Source organism: Tiliqua scincoides, chromosome 3, assembly GCF_035046505.1.
Source record: "Tiliqua scincoides isolate rTilSci1 chromosome 3, rTilSci1.hap2, whole genome shotgun sequence".
Taxonomy (NCBI): Eukaryota; Metazoa; Chordata; class Lepidosauria; order Squamata; family Scincidae; genus Tiliqua; species Tiliqua scincoides.
Window position 1 is genome coordinate 190,503,574 of NC_089823.1, and position 19,256 is coordinate 190,522,829.

Genomic DNA, 19,256 nt, shown 5'->3' on the forward strand with positions numbered 1-19,256 from the left:
AAAGAGTCTTTACAGACAGATAATATGGAAAGCCTCAACCTGCAGGTTCATATAACAGGATGGCAACACACAACTATATGTGGGTTCATTTAAGGGCCCTCAAGTGATCATTTTTAAGACAGACTAAAGTGCTGCTTTTTCAGCAAAACAGAGGAAGTAGCCCTAGAGAGTACCAATACTCAGGAGCCTTGTTATCTTTTCACTGCAAGATCTTGACACTTATTGCATAGTCCTGTCTCCTCCTTGGAGATTACACAGCAAGTATTACTGCTCTAGGCTAAGCACTTGCACTTTAGATTACTCGCTTTATAAATGACATACTACGTTCAACAGCACATCAGGATCAGCTTATTACTCTTCACAACACGTAAGCGCATTGCAAAAATGGCACAGCTCCCAAGTGGGATACCAGATTTGGCCCTGTCTTACAGATGGGAAGAGACAGCTGGTAAAGTTCTGCAGTCAAGTCAGTTCTATGCAGTCAGGTTCCTGACCGGAGCTTGCTTTTCTCTCTCTCAAAGGAAAAGTAGGATGAGAAATGTTAATGAGTGGGGAACACCAACATAAGGGTGGTGGCAAGAAGGTACATTTAACATTAAAAGAACAATTTATCATCACACTGAGGATTGGAGAGGTAGCTGAGCAATTATCCTCAAAATATTCAACAAAACCAGCATGGCAGCTGACCACTGTGTCAGGAAACACTCCAAGCACAAGACATACGCATCCAGCCCTCCCAAGCAAATATCAGTAAGGACAGGTTTACCCTAGTATCATTAAATATTCCCATTAAAAATAAAAATAAATCAGAAGCAACCCCAAAGAACTGTTTTTCTTCTTGAAGAAGCTGCAATAAAAGCAACTACCCTCTTCAAAAATGCATTTTGCTAAATTAAATAAATCCATGACACAAAGACCATGACAAAGGGCACTAGTGAGTCTTTTTTTTTTAAAAGGTAATGTTTGCTGCTTAATGTTTTCATGCACAGTTACACAGACTGGGATGGATATGTAAAAAAGGACTGAATAACATGTCCTTGATAGGGCTGGAGTAAAAGCATCTATAGTTCTTGCTTTAGCATTGCTCAGAAACAGATGCTATCAAAAGGCAAGATACCAAGCAAAATGTAATGGTCTAACACCAGCGATTTCTGTCATGGAATAACAGGTAACACAATAGTGGGCATGTGCAACAGGTTACAGTCTGGGGCAATAAAAAAACATGCCAGTATTGCAAGTTGAGAATATATTTGCACATCCATGATCAAACAGCACTCCAGACCTCACCTTGACAGAGAAGACAGATGCAACTTCTGAAGGCCTTTCTATACTACGTTGCACCACAATATGTTTTACAGTCAAAAATTATGATACATGATGAGTACTGAAGGACACAGCGTTTCATTTCTTGCTCAGAGCTCTATTTCATGCACTGTTGTCTCTTGGGCATGCTCAGAAATGCAGTACTATATGCAATGGAAATGCGACTTCCCTTTTATAGCTGAAAATTGGATCCACTTTACTTCCTAGAGAGGGCCTGCTGAGACTCCTCTGGCAGTTATGAACTACAATTTTTTCCCTTCTACATGTGGTTTCCCTCCCTTCAGCACCAGGATTTCCTAGGCCTCCAGTAATCGCCATCTGGCAATGAGAAATCAGTTCATTCTCTCAGTGTGCAGAAGTTTCATATCCAAAGGGAGTCCAGGTAAGTTTTTGTATGCAGACCTACTAGCAACATCCCTTTCCCTTCCCCAATAGATTTCAGAAATGTAAAGCTGTGTCAACACAGTTGCTTACCTTTGGTATCTTGCATAACGATGGAGCTGTACTTTAAGAAAGTTATCAGCAGGTTACTGGTTTGCACGTCTGCATCCAGAGGCAGCTCCACAGTGCTTATAACTGGGAAAGGTCAGATAAGATTTGCTCATCACCAGCACATAGCAGTTGCAAAAAGCTCCCTAGCAAAGGTAGAGAAGGTGCCCCTCACAAAGCAGCATCTAATCTAACATGCATCTCTTCTCACAATGGTCTGTGACACCAGATACTGCCAACAGAGATCAAAAGAGAATCAAGGCCATTTGGTCCACACACCCACACCACACATACACACCCACCCACCTTATGAAGTAGAACTGTGCACACTTAAACATCACAGAGAATACCCTTAGAAAACTTCATATTTGTAGCACTTCTGCTACTATGTCTGATATCTTGTTCTCCACATATGGATGTAGCTGGAGGAGAGAAGCAAGCAGTCCCAACATCTTCAACAGGAGATAATCTATGGTTTCAGAATGGACCAAGTGGGGAAACAAGGCTATAGAGGCAAGGAGCTGAAAGAGGGAATTTTGTTCCCCAGGTTGGCATAAGAACATAAGAACAGCCCCACTGGATCAGGCCATAGGCCCATCTAGTCCAGCTTCCTGTATCTCACAGCAGCCCACCAAATGCCCCAGGGAGCACACCACATAACAAGAGACCTCATCCTGGTGCCCTCCCCTGCATCTGGCATTCTGACATAACCCATTTCTAAAATCAGGAGGTTGCGCATACACATCATGGCTTGTACCCCATAATGGATTTTTCCTCCAGAAACTTGTCCAATCCCCCTTTAAAGGCGTCCAGGCTAGACGCCATCACCACATCCTGTGGCAAGGAGTTCCACAGACCAACCACACACTGAGTAAAGAAATATTTTCTTTTGTCTGTTCTAACTCTCCCAACACTCAATTTTAGTGGATGTCCCCTGGTTCTGGTGTTATGTGAGAGTGTAAAGATCATCTCCCTATCCACTCTGTCCATCTCCTGAATAATTTTGTATGTCTCAATCATGTCCCCCCTCAGGCGTCTCTTTTCTAGGCTGAAGAGGCCCAAACGCCGTAGCCTTTCCTCATAAGGAAGGTGCCCCTGCCCTGTTATCATCTTAGTCGCTCTCTTTTGCACCTTTTCCATTTCCACTATGTCTTTTTTGAGATGCGGCGACCAAAACTGGACACAATACTCCAGGTGCAGCCTTACCATAGATTTATACAATGGCATTATAATACTAGCCGTTTTGTTCTCAATACCCTTCCTAATGATCCCAAGCATAGAATTGGCCTTCTTCACTGCTGCCGCACATTGGGTCGACACTTTCATTGACCTGTCCACCACCACCCCAAGATCTCTCTCCTGATCTGTCACAGACAGCTCAGAACCCATCAGCCTATATCTAAAGTTTTGATTTTTTGCCCCAATATGCATGACTTTACACTTACTGACATTGAAGCGCATCTGCCATTTTGCTGCCCATTCTGCCAATCTGGAGAGATCCTTCTGGAGCTCCTCACAATCACTTCTGGTCTTCACCACTCGGAAAAGTTTGGTGTCGTCTGCAAACTTAGCCACTTCACTGCTCAACCCTGTCTCCAGGTCATTTATGAAGAGGTTGAAAAGCACCGGTCCCAGGACAGATCCTTGGGGCACACCGCTTTTCACCTCTCTCCATTGTGAAAATTGCCCATTGACACCCACTCTCTGCTTCCTGGCCTCCAACCAGTTCTCAATCCACGAGAGAACCTGTCCTCTAATTCCCTGACTGTGGAGTTTTTTCAGTAGCCTTTGGTGAGGGACCGTGTCAAACGCCTTCTGAAAGTCCAGATATATAATGTCCACGGGTTCTCGCACATCCACATGCCTGTTGACCTTTTCAAAGAATTCTATAAGGTTCGTGAGGCAAGACTTACCCTTACAGAAGCCATGCTGACTCTCCCTCAGCAAGGCCTGTTCGTCTATGTGTTTTGAGATCCTATCTTTGATGAGGCATTCCACCATCTTACCTGGTATGGATGTTAGGCTGACCGGCCTATAGTTTCCCGGGTCCCCCCTCTTTCCCTTTTTAAAAACAGACGTGACATTTGCTATCCTCCAATCTTCTGGCACTGTGGCTGTTTTGAGGGACAAGTTGCATACCTTAGTCAAGAGATCAGCAACTTCATTCTTCAATTCCTTAATAACTCTAGGGTGGATGCCATCAGGGCCCGGTGACTTATTGATCTTTAATTTATCAATGAGGTCTGAAACATCTTCTCTTTTAACCTCCATATGACTTATTTGCCACTGGTTCCCTTCCTTGCAATATACATCCAGAAACACTCAAGGGTTGCTATTTGTGTATGGGGCAATAAGAGCACCCCACAGTTAAATCAGTGCAAGCAAGGAAGCTCATTTGGCATTGACAACATCTACTAGCCTCAGAGGTCAAACTCTTCTATTAATTAATAACACAACAGGACCAGTACAACAAGACTTAAATGATTTTTTCATACTGAGGCGGATGGGCGGAGGAAAGAGAAGTTAAAGCATTTCTAGCCAAAAACAAAAGAACAGTGCCTGAGCCCTTAAAACATAACAAAAAACATAAAGTTCATGTATTTTGCTGTCTTTTCTTCTGAGACAGTAAGAGACCAGAAGAGAGATCAGAAGCATAATCACTCTGTGACTAAGGCAGCTTAAGGCAGGTTAGCCAATAATGAATCTCTTCAGTGGGTTACTTCACTGAAGAGAAAGGCAAAGAGGTCAGCCTTAGCTCATTTTTAACAGTACCCTGAACTTAGATGCACATCATGCCAATACAAGAACACAACTTTCCCAGAGTAGCCCTAACCCACTCAGAGATTTAGCTAATATACATTACATTCAACAGCTATAATGTGTCCTTCTGGAGCTGCTATGATACACACCATGAATATTTAACAGCAGCAAGCAAAATCAGCACTTAAGATACCATGGTGACAGGCACCTTAGACACAGTTCATGCAACAACAGAAAAGAGCTTAAAAAAATAACTGTGCAAAAAGAATCACTACCTAACATAGCTTAACCCTTGCAGTTTTGACTCTTTCATGAAAATAACGCTATTTTGAAACTCGAAAAGTGTGCTTAATTCATGTTACAAACAAGGTGCAGAGGAAATGGGTTTTAGTACGTAAGTCCGTTGGCAATACTCCAGCAACATGGGAAAGTACCCAAAAGCACACGTACTAGGTTTAGGCTAAATTCTTTTCAAGAGACAAAAGAAAAAGCAGATTCTCATTCTGAATCTGCACTGCATATGACCGATCATGGACCATGGTAAAATTTACTATTCAGTTGATCAGATTACTACTCCATCCCCCAAGACTTCGCATTTAAGAAAAAAGAAAAAAGTCAGAAATCCTGGGGAGCAAGACAAAGCAAACCTATGCTCAGAATCACAAAGAAAAGATGAAAACCATAAATGAACAAAGACTTTAAACAGTGTTGGTGCAGGTCAAGACTAAAAACTCCATTATTGTTGTTAATTAACCTCCCAGCAGCAGGAAGGCAGTACTCACACTATGCCTGTCTGCAACAGTCTGGGTTTGTCAATGTAAATTAAAGAGAAAGAGTCAAAGGTAAGCGCAAATGTTGCCCACTGTATAAAAAAAAGTGCGTGGGTAGATAACATTTGCAATGAACAATTTGAAAGAAAACTAAGCAGCTCCCAACCCTCAGCATCATATGGAATACATATGCAGAGAAGTGGAAGACATTTTTTTTTTTAACTGAGGCTTTTGATATCCATGGCAACGAAGAAGAATTTATCCTCCCAGAGAAGAATACTCTGCAACTAGGATATTAGAATGACCTGAATAGCAGCTGTAAGAGGGTAACACATACAGTCCTCACCCTAAGATGTTTACAAACCGAGCTCTATTCAAATTCATCACGTCCTTCCATTAAGCCACCTGCGATGCAAGAAGCGGTCAGCACACCCAGGGAAATTATGCAACCATGTATTGACAACTGATCCTGTTTTGTCCAGAATGACCACACTCAGCATTACACGCACCAAACCATGTACTACCCTCCTGTTTATCAATGGCAGCTTTCTTTCACATATTACAAAACAGTCTCAGGAAAGCTCTCATCTGGGGTCAATTTCCATCCAGGAACATGCAAACAGGATGCTGCAAACCATTTTAGTGGTGGAACTGAAAAAACTTAGTTCCTTCTGCACAGAGTGGGTCAGTTACTATTGTGTCCAGGATATAAACATTTTAAGATGCAGATAATCAGAGAGTAGAACAGCTCACCATCAGAAGACGGTGGTGTGGTCCCGAGTGGAGTGACTGGAGTTGTTGGGACCGGACTTTCTGGCATTGTCACCAACCCAATTTCAGGATGACTCTAGGAACCAAACACATGTAGGTCAGCTAAGTTCCATGAAGCCTGTGCAATATAACTGCAAGCTGTGACCCCATCCCTGGTGCTGGCACTTTGAAGATCTCTTCTTGCCCACCTGACCAGACCTGAATTCCCGCTGAAATCAGTAATTTTGTTTGCATGCATATGGAAATGACTACAAACATGCCCCTAAATGTTTTCTGCTTCCAAAAGGCACAGTTGCCATTAAGTAGTATTTTTTCTTCCTCTTAATATGCTCTCTTAAGATATTCCTATTTAAAGAGCAAGTCAATGCATCATGTCACCACCCTCCTGCTTAACCCAGATGCTTCAGGAGAAGACAGTGTTACATAAATGATATTGCTATTGATTCTTTCTGCATTCTTTCACTCCTCTTCATATTTTACCTCAGCCAGTAACTCCACACCTAATTTCCGATTCAACTTTATTCTCCATTGGGTTCCATTTGTGTCACCATCATCCAGAAGAACAGGCATGAGTTCAGATCAGCATTCTATTCTATTTTATATCCAACCATGAAATAATAAAGTCTGTTTCAGAGTGTCTTTGTATCAACACAACTCCAAATGTTCTCTCGGCAACAAGCCGTGTGATGAGCTAAAATGTGTTCTAGAACTACCAATCTGTTTTTAATTGCTCAGCATTTCATGGAAGTTCACACAGGGCTCTGCTGTGACAGAGATCTAGAATATCTGGTTATTAATCAACTCTTATCAGCCCAACTCATAATAAAAGAACACACAGCCAACTGTCGTGGACTCCGTTTTTGAACCTCTAAAACAGCGATTTTCAACCACCTTGCTGTGGCACACTGATGTGCTGTGGATGGTCCACAGGTGTGCCACAGGAGCTTGGAGAGGGTCATTTATTAGTAAGGCAATTGGGAGGTTTGAGCCCCCTACTAACAGCATGGTGTGTGCTGTCAAAAAACTGATGGTGTGCCTTGACAATTTTAGTGCCTTGTCAGTGTGCTGTGAGATGAAAAAGGTTGAAAATCGCTGCTCTAAAACAAGCTTTGAAATAAACTACCCACTGAAAATACTGCAAGCAAACTCCTAATGAAATCTTAAAATGCCTATTAGCTGATGGATAATGGTGCCACCTAGCAACAAGATATTGGCATTGTATTTCTGAAAAAACTTCCAATTTAACTTTGCACAAGGTACAGCATCTCCCTCATCCATGAACCTGAAATACGTTGTCAGCATATACCATATTTAGATCTGCAGCCTATGCAGACACAAACTGAACAAACAACTTGAACACAAATGGAACTTTGTAACTTTTAGCTATAGTTGTAACATCAAAGTATGCCTAAATATCCCTACCTTATAAACCAGGCCAGATTTCTTATTATAATGAATAAAGCAAACTCTACACCAAGGCCTCCAAAGTATTAGCTGGAGTCACAAGCATACTAGACCAGTGTTTTTTTAAAGTTGGTCCTCCACTGTAACACTTCACATGGTCCACCAGGCAATAACTGCCGATGACATCATCGCCAGTTACTTCTGGGTTGGAAGGCCAGATGTAACATGACAAACCAGTACAAGGTGCAGGGGGAGGGCTTTTTCAAGCACGGAAAAGCATGCTTTGGCACCTCCGACCACTGTTGGGTTGTGTTCTTTGTCTTGCTGCTGGGTGGCAGGTGTCCAGGGGTCCTGCAAGTACCACCAGACACCATCTCAAGTACCACTGGTGGTACCCATACCACTGGTTGAGTAACACTGTAGTATACATATAATACTACCTGAATCCTGTTCAGGCTTGTTCAGACCTGGTTAAAAACCAATACCCATTATTATTTACTACAACAGAACTTAAGAAAAGACCTAATCCTGCGAGAACTGCAGAGGAAGAACAAAAAACATTCACTTTCCACAAGAATCTACAAGCTGAAAAAAAATAAAATAAAAGATACATCACAAGAGGTGATGACACTACCAAGAAGTAGTAATGGCTGAAATATCACAGTCAGGGCAGCAGTCTTGCCTCTGTTTTAATTTTGGTGAGAGAGGTAGATTGTTCTCTTTGCAGTTCTATTAAAGGAAATAATACAGAAACCAACTTTTTATAAACTCTACAATCCTGAGCACATTGAACACAATACCTATTGAATATTACCAACTGAACACAACAGGATTGACTTCCAAGTAAACAAGAGTTTTGTTAAGAAGCAAGCAGGATAGAGGACAATATGCCAGAAGTCAAAATGAGAGCACTAGGTAAAACTCTCAATTCCATGTGAACACCACAGTCTCTCCTGTTCCTGGTTCTACTCCAAAGAATTCTCTGTTTCTGGACTCATTACCCTTCCTTGCAGAAGGATTCCCACTCAGATCAGTTGACTTAAGGGGATTCCAGGAGGAAAAAGAACAACCATTCTGCATAGTGCTGGCTCGGTCCAACATACACAAACAGCCAGCACCAAAATACTACTTTCCAGAAACAATTCCAAAACCTATCCCACACATTCAAATAGCCTTAGGTTTCTTTCTTTAGTTGGCAGTTGATAAGAGTGTATCACATCCAGTCTTTCAGTCATTTCAACAACAGATTAGTCAGCAATCTTCCCAAGACCTCAGAGTTCTATAGGAAGTCAAATCAGTCTCCCGTTATTACGTGTGTGATGGGGGGAGGGGGAATTATAACATGGAATATATCCTCTCTAAGTCATCAAATTCAGAGGAAGTTATGCTAAAGTGCCATATGAGCAAATCACTGTGAGGAAACAATGCACTTGACACAAGATGGGATGAGTTCCAAACATTGTTGGGGGAAGAGGAGCCGACTTCCAGCATGGTGAAGTCATCATACATTTTAGTTTCCACTCCTGATTCACACAAATATAAAAATGAGTTGTGACTCACCTGTGCCAAAACAGTGATGAAGTTTCGGTTCAAGTGAACAGCCTCATAAAGGGCCAGAAGAATAGCCTCATTGGTTCTAAAAAAACAAGAACAAACCATCAAAAGGGGAACAGTAACAGAGCATTCTTCTGTGCCACTTTAAAACTCTGGATGTCCTAGCATGACAAATGCAAAGGGCCCAATATCTGACAACACAAAGCATTCATATGTTGAAAAAGCTAGAACCCTTAGAGCAGTGTTTCTCACATTGTGGATTCGGACCCACTAGGTGGGTCGTGAGCCAATTTCAAGTGGGTCCCCATTCATTTCAATATTTTATTTTTAATATAATAGACTTGATGCTACTATGATGTGTGACTGCATTTGGGGAAATGTTACAGACCTGTACTTTTAACAAGCTACTATGAATATTCTTTTAACAATGATAGTAAATGGGACTTACTCCTGGGTAAGTGTGGGTAGGATTGTTAAAAATTTTCCTGTTTGATTATGTCCTTCCGGTCATGACATCATTTCCGGTGGGTCCTGATAGATTCTCATTCTAAAAAGTGGGTCCCGGTGCTAAATGTGTGAGAACCACTGCTTTAGAAGGTTTTCTCTCAGGACTTTGAAGCCTACCAGGCCCTTGGAAAAGATCTGCACACATGTCATTGATAAGAATAATTTCCTCTGCATTGCTGCAGCCTCTCCTTATTCATTATAGCACTCACATAGCAGATTTTTAAAAAGTGCTCAAAATGTACACTTTAGCTGCTCTGCCCTGTTAGCTGTTCTGTACTAGTTACCTTCCCAAACTGAGGAATGAACATTGAGGAAGGTGATGCCACTTAGCACAGGGTGATCAACTGGCAACACATTGGCCAGATGATGACCTGAGAAACTTTTGTGACATCTGTGGATATCCTGTACATATTTGGAGCTAGCCTTGAATGTGGTAAACTTTCCAAGATAGTCATTCATGCTGAACAAGCTATAATTTTTTCACATTTATATATCAGCCTTTTTCAAAAGAGTTCAAGGTGGTGCTCATGGCTCCCCATCCCCATTTTTTTATCGTCACAACCACTCTGAGATAGGATAGCCTGAGAGCTGGCCCAAGGTCACCCAGCAGGCCTCATGGCTGAGCAGGGATTGGAGTTATGTACCCTTGGCCCAGAACAATGACATAAGAACATAAGAACAGCCCCACTGGATCAGGCCATAGGCCCATCTAGTCCAGCTTCCTGTATCTCACAGCGACCCACCAAATGCCCCAAGGAGCACACCAGATAACAAGAGACCTCATCCTGGTGCCCTCCCCTGCATCTGGCATTCTGACATAACCCATTTCTAAAATCAGGAGGTTGCGCATACACATCATGGCTTGTACCCCATAATGGATTTTTCCTCCAGAAACTTGTCCAATCCCCCTTTAAAGGCGTCTAGGGTAGACGCCAGCACCACATCCTGTGGCAAAGAGTTCCACAGACCGACCACACGCTGAGTAAAGAAATATTTTCTTTTGTCTGTCCTAACCCGCCCAACACTCAATTTTGGTGGATGTCCCCTGGTTCTGGTATTATGTGAGAGTGTAAAGAGCATCTCCCTATCCACTCTGTCAATCCCCTGAATAATTTTGTATGTCTCAATCATGTCCCCCCTCAGGCGTCTCTTTTCTAGGCTGAAGAGGCCCAAACGCTGTAGCCTTTCCTCATAAGGAAGGTGCCCCAGCCCCATAATCATCTTAGTCGCTCTCTTTTGCACCTTTTCCATTTCCACTATGTCTTTTTTGAGATGCGGCGACCAAAACTGGACACAATACTCCAGGTGTGGCCTTACCATAGATTTGTACAAAGGCATTATAATACTAGCCGCTTTGTTCTCAATACCCTTCCTAATGATCCCAAACATAGAATTGGCCTTCTTCACTGCCGCCGCACATTGGGTCGACACTTTCATCGACCTGTCCACCACCACCCCAAGATCTCTCTCCTGATCTGTCACAGACAGCTCAGAACCCATCAGCCTATATCTAAAGTTTTGATTTTTTGCCCCAATGTGCATGACTTTACACTTACTGACATTGAAGCGCATCTGCCATTTTGCTGCCCATTCTGCCAGTCTGGAGAGATCCTTCTGGAGCTCCTCACAATCACTTCTGGTCTTCACCACTCGGAAAAGTTTGGTGTCGTCTGCAAACTTAGCCACTTCACTGCTCAACCCTGTCTCCAGGTCATTTATGAAGAGGTTGAAAAGCACCGGTCCCAGGACAGATCCTTGGGGCACACCGCTTTTCACCTCTCTCCATTGTGAAAATTGCCCATTGACACCCACTCTCTGCTTCCTGGCCTCCAACCAGTTCTCAATCCATGAGAGGACCTGTCCTCTAATTCCCTGACTGTGGAGTTTTTTCAGTAGCCTTTGGTGAGGAACCGTGTCAAACGCCTTCTGAAAGTCCAGATATATAATGTCCACAGGTCCTCCCAAATCCACATGCCTATTGACCTTTTCAAAGAATTCTATAAGGTTCGTGAGGCAAGACTTACCCTTACAGAAGCCATGCTGACTCTCCCTCAGTAAGGCCTGTTCGTCTATGTGTTTTGAGATCCTATCTTTGATGAGGCATTCCACCATCTTACCTGGTATGGATGTTAGGCTGACCGGCCTATAGTTTCCCAGGTCCCCCCTCTTTCCCTTTTTAAAAATAGGCGTGACATTTGCTATCCTCCAATCTTCTGGCACCGTGGTCATTTTGAGGGACAAGTTGCATACCTTAGTCAAGAGATCAGCAACTTCATTCTTCAATTCCTTAATAACTCTAGGGTGGATGCCATCAGGGCCCAATGACTTATTGATCTTTAATTTATCAATGAGGTCTGAATCATCTTCTCTTTTAACCTCTATCTGACTTAACTCCTCGGTCAGGAGGGGCCGTTCAGGCAGCGGTATCTGCCCGAGGTCTTCTGCCGTGAAGACAGATGCAAAGAACTCATTTAATTTCTCTGCCATCTCTAAGTCTCCTTTTATCTCCCCTTTCCCTCCCTCACCATCCAGAGGGCCAACCGCTTCTCTGGTGGGTTTCCTGCTTCTAACATATTTGAAGAAGCTTTTATTATTCCCCTTAATGTTGCTGGCCATGCGTTCCTCATAGTCTCGCTTGGCCTCCCATATCACCTTCTTACATTTCTTTTGCCACAGTTTATGTTCCTTTTTATTCTCCTCATTAGGGCAAGACTTCCATTTACGGAAGGAAGCTTCCTTGCCCTTCACAGCCTCTCTAACTTGGCTGGTTAGCCATGCGGGCACTCTCCTGGATTTAGTGGAACCCTTCTTTCTTGCGGTATACACCTCTGCTGGGCCTCTATTACTGTTGTTTTAAGCAGCCTCCATGCACTCTGGAGAGATTGGACTCTTTTTACCCTCCCTTTCAACCTCCTTCTAACCAGCCTCCTCATTTGGGGGAAGTCCGCCCATCGGAAGTCAAGGGTTTTTGTTAGAGATTTGCCTGGTATTCTTCCCCCAACATGCATGTCAAAACGTATTGCAGCATGATCACTGTTCCCCAATGGCTCAGTAACATTTACATCTCTAACCAGGTCCTGCATACCGCACAATATTAAATCCAGAGTCACCTGTCCTCTGGTGGGCTCTGTGACTAGCTGATCTAAGCCACAGTCATTTAGCACGTCAAGAAATCCGATTTCCTTATCGTGACCAGAACACAAATTGACCCAGTCAATATGAGGATAATTGAAGTCCCCCATAATTACAACCCTGTTCCTCCTTGTCACCTCCCTGATCTGTTTCCCCATCCGATTTCTGGTCTGGAGGACGATAGCACGCCCTCAGTACTACATCGCTGCACAAGCCTGGTAATTTAACCCACAGAGATTCTACAGTGGAGTAGGACCCACCTTCAATCTCTACTTTGCTGGATTCTATCCCTTCCTTAACATAAACGGCCACCCCACCTCCAACACGCCCCTGCCTGTCCCTCCTGTAGAGTTTATAGCCCGGGATTGTGGTATCCCACTGATTCTCCAAATTCCACCAGGTTTCCGTTATGCCCACTATGTCAATGTTTTCCCTTGTCACCAGACATTCCAGTTCTCCCACCTTTGCTCGTAGAGTTCGGGCATTCACATAAAAGCATTTGTACACGAAATGCCCTAGGATGGGCTGCTTATTCGCTCCTTTGTCCCCGCATCCTCTCAGTGTGCCAAACCGTCTATCACATCCCATCACGCTACCTTTCCCAATTTCTTCTCCTACTCTGCCTTTGTCTTGTTGTTCTCTAACCTCCCCATCCTCATCCCATAGGGATGAGGAGTCCCGAACCGGATGCCCCTCGGCTCCTGTCGGCCTTCCCCCAGGGATCAGTTTAAAAGCTGCTCTGCCACCTTTTTAATGTTATGCGCCAGCAGTCTGGTTCCATTCTGGTTCAAGTGGAGCCCGCCCCTCTTGTACAGGCCCCGCTTGTCCCAAAACGTTCCCCAGTGCCTAACGAATCTAAACCCCTCCTCCCTACACCACCATCTCATCCACGCATTGAGTCCCCTGATCTCCGCAGCTGGCCCTGCGCGTGGAAGCTACAATATGACGCCTACATGCTGCGTACGAGCATTCCTCCTCCTTACTTACCATATTTCCATTCTATCCCCAATGCATAAGAGTAGAAATCCAACAATTCAGAGTGCAATGGCAGCCTCTGCGGAGTCACTCAATGCAGTCTTCAGCAATGGCTGCTGAACTAGTGCTAAACTCTTCTGGTTTTATGTTTTTAAATTAAGTGCCAGTTCCAGGACAAATCAGCAGTGGATTACATTTTGTACTCTAAATCAAAGTGGAAAATTGCCATCTGCTAGATGTACTTACTGGACTGAAATTTTTTCATCAGCATCAGCTATGAACATGCTGCCCACCTATGGAAAGAAGTTGTATTGCACAGCTTTAGGATTACTAAGATCTTCTCCCAGGCACAGCCAAAACACAATTCTCAAAGCAACAGAGATCCTCATTACTTCTCTGGAGCCTGAATCCAAGCCCATTAAAACATAGATAGGAAAATACCATATTTCCTTTCACAAATTTTACACCAGGCTCCCTAAAACAGTAAGCACCAACAAGCATGCACACACAGAGAGAGTTCTTACCATGTTAGTCAAGGCAGAAAAAAAGCCACTCTGGTGTTCTTCTTCCTTGTCTTTGTACTGCCTGAACAAGAAAGACAATAAAAGGCAGGTGAAGTTGCAGAACTATGTAAGTACAGAGGACTATTCATGACAACAGTACTTGGGCAAAAGATTAAAACTCAGTGTTCATCCACTTTTACAGATAGTTATCAAGACAACTGGGAAAGATCCTTCTAACAGCTGTATCTACTGAAGACACTCATCAGAAGGCAAAGCTGCAATACATGTTATTTAAGGCACTTAGTGCTACACTATACAGTACATCAATTTGGCAAAGCAGAGAAGTAAATGGCACAAATTCTTGATAGTAGAAGCTCAATATAGCTCCACCCTGGTTGAGAAATCAGGTTGAGAAACCAGGTCACAAGATCATGTTCTCCCTCTTGAGCACAAATTTTCATCTACCTCAGCCATAGCCACAATTTGTGTAGCATCAGCACATGTATTAGCTATGGGCTAATGACAACCAGAATTCTTTCTTAATGAGGATTTGAGACCAGTGTCTGAAGTTCGTTAGTACAGGAAGGTTCTCTTTTAATGATGATTAATTATGCCAGTTTTAATGCTTGACCATAGGTAAGGCTGACTAGAGAACATCATTGGGAATACACACAGGAGGACAGGGGGGAGGGTGAGAAACGCATGATCCCACACCCCATTTCCTGTAACTGGGTCGATTTCTCCAAAGTAGATTAAAGTATCCACAAGGAACAGACAGGATTTGCTAAGCTATGTATCACTGTAGCAGATATAAAGTAGGTAAAGAAAGATCTTTTATTGGACTAATTCAGGATAATGAGAAATTAAGAACGGAAAGCTTATGAACTCCATAAATTAGTGAAACAAACATTTTACCTATTCTGAATCTTCTGTCCTTTGAGACAAATGCAGCAGTACCTGTCTACAGATTCTCCATTATATTAATTGTTAGACATACAAATGCATAGAAGACCATCCTCCATGTTCTAAGCAAACAATGGGTTGCACCCTAATGTTTTTGCAGAGAGCAGAGCATCAATGAAAGCTCCTTCCATTCCAGGAAGAAACATTCTGCTTCAAGCAAGTTGCACGAGTTGAAGGGGTCCTTGAGCAGGACATTCTTGGAAAAAACAAAAGGATGCTTATGATGACAACCCACACTCCACAAAAAGGTCAGGATGAAGCCCAATATTTTTCTTTTTTAATCAGCTTTAAATTCTCACCACATAAATCCTTATCAAAGCTACTCTAGAAAACATATCAGTCATTTCTCTAGTAATGTATGCCTTCTAGACAGCTACAACACAATCACCAGCAAATTTACTGAGTTGATGGTACATCTAAGCCCAGGAACCACCATCTGGTAGTTTGAGAAGATTTAGAGCAAGTATTTGAGTAAGCAAGCAAGAAAGAAAAGGGGGGGGAAACCCTCTGAACCTATACCACTAAGGGAAGTAAATCTGTCTTCTTTTTTATGTCTTGAAGGCAATTAACAAAGGGAACAAGAGTACCACTGCCACAATGAAGGTGGATGTGTCCATAGCATGCAGATTTCTTAGAATATGGGTTCCCAAACTGCAGCACCACAATCCACATCTTTTCAGTGGGTCATGATTCTCCTGGTGGTGCTGGAGGCCTCTCCTGGCCTAGCAACCCACTCTACAAGTTGCCAAGGGCCTCAGAATGGCCCTCAGAAGCCTCAATAAGCCAACTGGAGTTTTTGAAAGAAAACCAGATGTGGCTTCCAAAAACCAGAAGAGCCATTCTGAGAAGCTTCTGAGAGCCATTTTGAGGCTTGCAGAGTTGGTCACTGGGCCAGGAAAGGCCTCAGGAGACTATGGTAAGTGATGGGGCTTCTGGACTTTGACTTTTGAAGCCAAACCAGAACAAGGGCAGACAGATAGGTTCAGATTGTGACTCACTGTGTTTGGTCTCATGACCCACCAGTAAGAAGTGCTTTGGGAAGCACTTTCCCACACTTTGGGAAGCACTGTCCTAGAGCACTTATTCTAGGACTACATCATCAAGAAGCTGCCATCTCCTCACTGTAATAACTCTACAAAGCCTGTGCGTAATCTAGAGGGTTCAAAAGGTCAAAAACCTATACATCAGGACCATACAGACAATTTTCTCCAACAGAGTAAGGTGCACTAACCCAGCCACCACATGCTGTATAGCTGCAAACAGGCATACAGCAGCATGAGGTCTGCAGATATGCCTTTTAAATGCTATCCTGCCAGCCCCCATGTGAAACCAAGCCATTAACAAATCTACTCTGCAAGGCCTAGCACAGATTTGGAGACAGGAACAGCAGCAGAAATACAGCAGTTTATATCTCAAAAGGAGATAACTACTCATGAAGCCTGAAGTTAGCTTACCGATTGTACTCGGATAGTGCCTGAGCTACTACAAGACCCATGCCCTGCAAGAACAAAAAAAGATGTTACGTTCTTAGAGTGCTTAGTTACAGGTCTGATGGCCTGCAAGGACTCTAGTCCTCCATTTCTCTCTTCCTCCACACACAGTCAGTGTTACAGTTCTAGACTTCTCTAAGTTTTAAATTTGAAGTGGCCCATCGCAAAGTGAAGCAAGTCTAAGGAAATATAGAGTAAGCCTAAGGAAATATAGAGTAAGATTTACTGCAATTTCCATTACCCATCTAGTCCCTCTCTATTATGTGTTTTTCCTCCCATACAATATGCTATGCATGTTTTTGGTTTGCTTGAGTCATGAAAATGGAAGACTAAGCTTTTGGAACTTTTTAAAAATTAGTGTAGTATGGTTTGTTGTGAAATTCCTAGTGCACCAAGGTAATTCATAATTTGTTACATCTCCAGATTAACATCACTTACAATGTATAATACTCACATTGAGCGTTGCCTCATCGTCTATGATCGACAATTTCACTATATAAGGATTTACAGACTACAATGGGAAAAAGGAAAGACATGGATTAATTTAATGATTCAGTAAAGTTAATACAATTTCACACATGGTCTTGACCTCCTCAGGCAGCACATACATGCCCCTCAGTTAAAACCATGGGACTATGGATCCACTTCTCCCAGAGCACCAGCATCACACAAAAATAAGACTCTCACTTCCCTTCCAAAGTGTTGTGAGGGACACTGCCAGCTTGACAGCACTTTACACATAAGTAATTTTTTAAATAGCTGCGAAAACAAGAAGTAAATAAGCATACATTGTAGATTCAACACTGTATAGGTCTGACACTTGAGGGCCCATCAGTATAGCAGCTTTCTACACTCCTGGCTGAGATGTACCCTAAACAAAAAGGCAAGTACCCTGTCACTTCCTCCTAAGACACATCCACACTTACCATGTCTATGCAAATTTGCCCAGCCCACAGTGGTTTTGAGCTGGTTTCTGAGTGTGATATGGACCACTAGAGACTGAAGCACACAGCGTATCTGAATTACAGGAATTGCAATCCTATTAACTAAAACCATTTAACAAATATTCTCAAAGCACTTTAGTTCAAGGCCTACTTAAGCAAAAAGTGTTCTAGCAATTCAATTTATTAAGTACCATGATAACAACTCCTCAATATGCAAAAATGTGGATGATGACAAATTCATCAAGTCACATTATAGGCAATATCTAAAGCAAACCGTTGGAATCCAGTGTCCAAAATGTACTGTCAAATCCAAATTCCAAGGTGCCTACACGGTCAATTGTTGGGAAAGCAACAAAAATTCTAAGAAAAATAGCTATGTTCATCTGGTACAGCAAACAAACAGAGAGACCCAAGTTATTTTATGATCAGATCAATTAATTCTGCCATGAACTTTCAAAAGCAAAAGCCTAATTATCAGATGCAAAAATAAACTGGGTTAGCTAAATGTTAAATCAACAGAAGGTCAAGACATAAGTAAACAAAAGGACAAAAGTCATAACTATCAAAAACAAGGTATCATAGAACAGACTGAAATGCAGAAGAACCCAGATAGAAGTAGGAAAAATAAGAAACTGAGGGGGCCACCAGACTGGCTGGGAGAAGGCTAGAGAGCAGTCTCTTGTTATTTTCTGCTTCTTCTTCCTGTTTTAAAATGGATTCCATGGTTGATCAAGCATGATGGGAAGGAAGCACCTGCTAGTACATATTTATTAGTGTGAAATTCTTGCAGAGCAAGTAGACAGGGTAGCAGCAAAGCATCTGACAGACTTAGGCTCAGGTGTCCATTCTGCCACAAGTGCTACCATAAATCACACTCAACAATTCCATCATGTATAAATAAGCCCAATAGGTTGTAAGAAAGCATCCTAAGAATAGAACTAGCTCAAGAAAGCTAGGTATAGCCTTCATAGATCTCACGAAGGCTTTCAACATGGTCAGCAGGGACGGCCTCTTCAAGATTCTCCCCAAGATCGGATGTCCACCCAGGCTCCTCAGCATCATCAGATCTTTCCACAAGGACGTGAAGGGCACTGTAGTCTTTGATGGCTCCACATCAGACCCCTTTGACATCCGAAGCGGAGTGAAGCAGGGCTGTGTTCTTGCGCCAACCTTGTTTGGGATTTTCTTCGCTGTCCTGCTGAAGCATGCCTTTGGAACTACAACAGAAGGCATCTATCTCCGGACAAGGTCAGATGGAAAGCTCTTCAACCTCTCCAGACTGAGAGCAAAGTCCAAAGTCCAGCTGAAATGTCTGCATGACATCCTCTTTGCCAATGATGCAGCTGTCACCGCCCACTCTACCAAAGATCTTCAGCAGCTCATGAATCGTTTTAGCAAGGCCTGCCAAGACTTTGGTCTGACAATCAGCCTGAAGAAAACACAGATCATGGTTCAGGATGTAGACTCACCTCCCTGCATCACAATCTCTGCGCATGAACTGGAGGTTGTCCAAGACTTTGTGTACCTTGGCTCAACGATCTCTGACACTCTTTCTCTTGATACCGAGCTAAACAAATGCATCGGTAAAGCAGCTACCATGTTTTCCAGACTCACAAAGAGAGTCTGGTCCAACAAGAAGCTGACAGAACATACCAAGATCCAGGTCTACAG

At 42.9% G+C, this 19,256-nt stretch overlaps 1 protein-coding gene across 1 annotated transcript in view; it reads right to left on the reverse strand.

The window, feature by feature from the left end:
• Nucleotides 1-19,256, reverse strand: part of ARMH3 (armadillo like helical domain containing 3) — a 170,761-nt gene that overhangs the window by 131,817 nt on the left and 19,688 nt on the right. Inside the window, exons 9-15 of the mRNA XM_066620197.1 lie at nt 17,096-17,152; nt 16,606-16,649; nt 14,210-14,270; nt 13,932-13,978; nt 9,078-9,153; nt 6,096-6,189; nt 1,798-1,899 (exon numbers count right to left, since the gene is read on the reverse strand). Coding sequence (XP_066476294.1) covers nt 1,798-1,899; nt 6,096-6,189; nt 9,078-9,153; nt 13,932-13,978; nt 14,210-14,270; nt 16,606-16,649; nt 17,096-17,152 — 481 coding nt within the window. The remainder of the gene's footprint in view (nt 1-1,797; nt 1,900-6,095; nt 6,190-9,077; nt 9,154-13,931; nt 13,979-14,209; nt 14,271-16,605; nt 16,650-17,095; nt 17,153-19,256) is intronic.